This window comes from Gavia stellata, chromosome 2 (genome assembly GCF_030936135.1).
Source record: "Gavia stellata isolate bGavSte3 chromosome 2, bGavSte3.hap2, whole genome shotgun sequence".
NCBI lineage: Eukaryota > Metazoa > Chordata > Aves > Gaviiformes > Gaviidae > Gavia > Gavia stellata.
Window position 1 is genome coordinate 14887377 of NC_082595.1, and position 4584 is coordinate 14891960.

At 57.1% G+C, this 4584-nt stretch overlaps 1 protein-coding gene across 1 annotated transcript; it reads left to right on the forward strand.

Moving 5' to 3' along the window:
- Positions 1-446: 446 nt before the first annotated feature.
- On the forward strand, positions 447-3743 carry SIX3 (SIX homeobox 3). The gene is made up of 2 exons (XM_059835617.1): positions 447-1213; positions 3551-3743. Exons 1-2 carry the CDS (start codon positions 447-449, stop codon positions 3741-3743), a joined length of 960 nt encoding a protein of 319 aa, XP_059691600.1.
- Positions 3744-4584: the final 841 nt, after the last annotated feature.

Here is a 4584-nt window from a genome sequence, read left to right on the forward strand (position 1 = left end):
GGTAAAAACCTTCCTTACGTACTCCGTAATGATTGGCAGGGCTGACAGTGATTGGCAGGGGCTGCCATGGCAACGCCACAACGACACTCAGAAGACCAATAGAAAAGCGAAACAAAATGTTTCAGCGCTGCACTCACTGTGGATTTAGGGGAGATATTATGAGGCTGTTGTCATTAGGGCGATTGCTGTTGAATCACTGAATCCTGACTCGGCGGCGGCGCGGGGCCGGGTGTGTGTGAGTGCGTGCGTGTGTGTGTGCGTGTGTGCGTGAGTGCGTGTGCGTGTGTCCGCGTGTGCGTGTGAGTGTGTGTGCCCCCGTGCCTCTATGTGGCTGTGTGTGCGTGTGCGGGTGTGGATGCGTGCGCGGTGCGTGTGCCCTTTCCTCCCTTCTTCCTCCCTTTCTTTCTTTTCTCCTTGATTTATCTCCCCCTCTCCCCGGTCATCCCATGGTGTTCAGGTCCCCGCTAGAGCTTTATCCCACCCATTTCTTCTTGCCAAACTTCGCCGCCGACCCGCACCACCGCTCCCTCCTTCTCGCCAGCGGCGGCGGCGGCGGCGGCAGCGGCAGCGGCTCGGGCTGCAGCCCCGGTGCCGGCGGCGGTGGAGGCGGCAGCTCCCGGGCACCCCACGAAGAGTTGTCAATGTTTCAGCTGCCCACACTCAACTTCTCCCCGGAGCAAGTGGCCAGCGTCTGCGAGACGCTGGAGGAGACTGGAGACATAGAGAGGCTGGGGAGGTTCCTCTGGTCGCTGCCGGTGGCGCCGGGGGCATGCGAGGCCATCAACAAGCACGAGTCCATCCTCCGCGCCCGGGCGGTGGTGGCCTTCCACACGGGCAACTTCCGAGACCTCTACCACATCCTGGAGAACCACAAATTCACCAAGGAGTCCCACGGCAAGTTGCAGGCCATGTGGCTCGAAGCGCACTACCAGGAGGCCGAGAAGCTAAGGGGTCGCCCGCTGGGGCCGGTTGATAAATACAGGGTGAGAAAGAAGTTTCCGCTGCCCAGGACCATTTGGGATGGCGAGCAGAAGACGCACTGCTTCAAGGAGAGGACTCGCAGCCTCCTGAGGGAGTGGTACCTGCAGGACCCTTACCCCAACCCCAGCAAGAAAAGGGAACTGGCTCAGGCCACGGGGCTCACCCCCACGCAAGTAGGCAACTGGTTCAAAAACCGAAGGCAAAGAGACAGAGCAGCGGCGGCTAAAAACAGGTCAGTGGGGCTGCGGGGCCCCGCTCCGGGGCGGAGGGCGAGGTGGGCGGCGGGGTCCTCGGCGGCCGCCCGGCCGGCAGCGCGCCCCTGCCTCTCCTTCCCTCCTCCTCCTCCTCCTCCTCCTCTCCATCACCGCCACCGGGAGAAATCGGTCCCCCCGCCGGGCGGGTAGGTCTCCTCCCGGCAGCCGCAGGGATGCGGCGGGGGCAGGCACGGCTGGAAGTTGCCCGGCGCTCCCCGAGACCTGCCTGGGCTCCCCACGGGCTCCCGGGGTGCGGGCAGGGCTGGGGCTCACCCGCGGGCGTGGGCAGCTCCGTGCGCGCGTGTGTCTGTGTCTGTGCGGGCGCGGGGCGCAGCGGCTGCGGCGGGGGCAGAGCCCGGCTCTCCCTGTCCCCCACGGCCCCGGGCCGGTGGGCTCCGGTTTTGCTTTCGGCTGGCCGGGATCTGCGTCTGGCCGGGCTCTGGCGCGGTTCCCCCGCCGAAGGGCCGCGGCGGGCGGCGCGATTCGGAGCGGGTTTCTGCAGAGCGGGCGGCTCCGCTCCGATTGTTCGCGCTCCTCTGCATGCGCGGCGGGACCAGCACACGCACTCCCCAGAGCCGTGTGGCTCGGGGAGAAAAGGGAGAAAAGCCTTTAGGAGATCGGGAAACCTCTTTTTTTCCCCATCCCCATTTCTCTGCTTACACCACATGGCCACCTGGCCCTCCGGTCGTGTGTTTCCTGTGCATTTACGCTTGCATTTATTCGCCTGTCTCTCGGTGTCTTTTTTTAATTTCTTTTTATATTTTCTGCTTTGCCGTGATAAAAGCGAGGCACCCTTCTTTCTTTTTTTTTTTCCTCGTCCCCTCCGTAAAAGTTATTTTGCAAATGAAAATGGACCCTTAATCCAGCTTGACACACCGTTTTTATTTTAATTTAAGTTTGGCTACCTCTGTAAGCCTGTAAACAAAACTTCTTGTTCCTGTAAATGCTGTCTCTTAAATTCCTCCTAATTATAGCACTGGTGCTATTGATTCAAGGTTCCGTAGGAGAAATGCAACCTAAAAGTGCCTCGCCATTTAATTTCCATTAAATGGAAAACACATCAGCTTAGGACTGTAAATAAACAGAAGTTGCCTACGGATGCTTTTGTTGACTCAACGCTGTTGACAGCAGATGAATGCACGAGGGATTGTAAATGGGAGAAAAATCAAAAGACGCTGCGATTAGAACACTTAAAATAATGAGAAATATAGAATAAACCGGCTACATTTTCCTGTTCTTTGCAGGCAGTTAATAGAAAATACCCCGGTGAGAAGCAGTTGAGCGAAAAGTGTATTTCGATTCGCACCGGCAGTGCTGGGCGCTAGAGGTTGTGGCTGGTTGTTCAGCCCAGGACTTTTAGCCCTTATCCTCGAACCAGGCTTTCTTTGGGTTTCGAGCGGAATAAACGGGCGCAGAGGAATATTCATAACTCTCTAGGGAGCCTAAAAATTATTTATTGCCTCTTAAAAAAAAAAAATGTTCAACGGCAATGTAGCCTTAAGTGTTGACGGTGAAAGGACCAGCACTTTAAAGCTAATTTTGGCTTTCAGAAGGAAAAGGGACGTAGAATTCGAGCGGAGAGAAACGTTGTGTTCCACCATCGCCCTTTTTGATTTTGTTGATAGCGCTGCGTCCCCAGGACAGGACCTTCCTCCCGTCCTGCCGCAGCGCCCGGAGCGTTTATCTGTGCACTGGAAAATATTTCGACAGATACTCGCCAGAGCACAAAACGAGGATCCTGCACCATTCCCTCCCGCTACAGACCGGTCCTCGCAGCTTCCCGCGGCGGCCAAGTGTTTAAGGAGCTCAGGCAGACATGGTTTTCTCCTAGGCCCGCGGTGCTGCGGGGATGAACGGCTATCCGGGGAAAGGGAAGGCGCTGCTCGTGTTTTCCCCGCCACGGGGCAGGGAACCGCTTCTCCCCCGCCTCCCGACCCCTTTCGAACCGCCACCCCGTATCCGTGTTTGCGCTGGGTGCCGTCCCCCCCGAGGCGGTCTGCCCCGGCGGCGCGGGGAAGCCCCGGCGCCGGCCCGGCCGCGGCCGCCGCGCGGCCCGGGAGCACGGCTTGGCGCTGCCGCCCGCCGCCGCTCCCGGGCTCCGCGGGGCGCGGCGGGAAGGCGGCCGGGCCGGGCCGGGCCGGGCCGGGCCGGGCCGGGGGGTTCCGCTCCGCTCCGCGCCGGGCCGGGCCGGGGCGGGGCGGCGGCTGCCCCCGGGCGGGCGCGGGGTCGGGCGGGCGCCGTCCCCTCGGCGGCGGCGGCGGCGGCCGGTGTCTCAGAGGGGCTGTGCTGTTGTTTTGTCTCCCGGCGCGATGCAGGCTCCAGCACCAGGCGATAGGACAGAGCGGCATGCGGTCGCTGGCAGAGCCCGGCTGCCCGACACACAGCTCGGCCGAGTCTCCGTCCACGGCGGCCAGCCCGACCACCAGCGTCTCCAGTTTGACAGAAAGAGCCGAGACGGGCACCTCCATCCTCTCGGTAACCTCCAGCGACTCGGAATGTGATGTATGATATCGGAAAACAAACAAACAAACAAACAAAAAATCCAAATCCAAACAGCCAAGCACCCTCTCCCCGACCCGAGCAAAACAAACCGAGGCAACCTAGAATCAGGACACACACACGCATGCACGCACACACACAGCCAGGAGGAAAGAAAAGGCCAAACCCGACCCAAACATAATAGCAAACAAACAGACAGGGATCAGAGAATCCACCACCACCGTCAGCCAACACCACCACCAAGAGATGGAGCTAAAACGTCAACAGTCACAAACGCTGGTGCTGCAGCGGGGGGGGGGTGGGGGGGTGGGGGGGGCGGGAAATAATAATTATTATATATATAAAAAGAAAAAAAAAAAACAAAGCAAAAGTGACAATTGTATTCTTTTTAGGACAAGCACGATTTCTCCTTTGCGCTTTTCCATGGACGCATTTCACCCACTTGCATGATGATGATGATTAAATTTGTATCTGGGAAAAAATATTCTCTATAGTAAAGGAAAACAAACAGAAACCAGACAAACAAACGCAAACTCCCATCGAATTTGTACAAAAAGCAAAAATTTAAAAAAAAATATTAAAAAGGAACTCCTTGAAGAGGGAAATAACAAATGTTTATCGCCTTTTTGTTGGTCCTATTTCTCTCTCTTTCTCTCTCCCTCTCCCTTTCTCTCTTTTCTTTGTTTTGTTTTTTTTTTAAGTCCAAGTGATGGTCCAGCCAAGATGCAATTTTCTGTTTTTTTGTTCAGCAGACAATCATTTTATTCGTAAGCACCTTTTTTTCTACACTTCTGTCACTGCCTGTGTGGGTACTGGTTATAAATGTGGAAAAAGAATAGTTATGACTGTA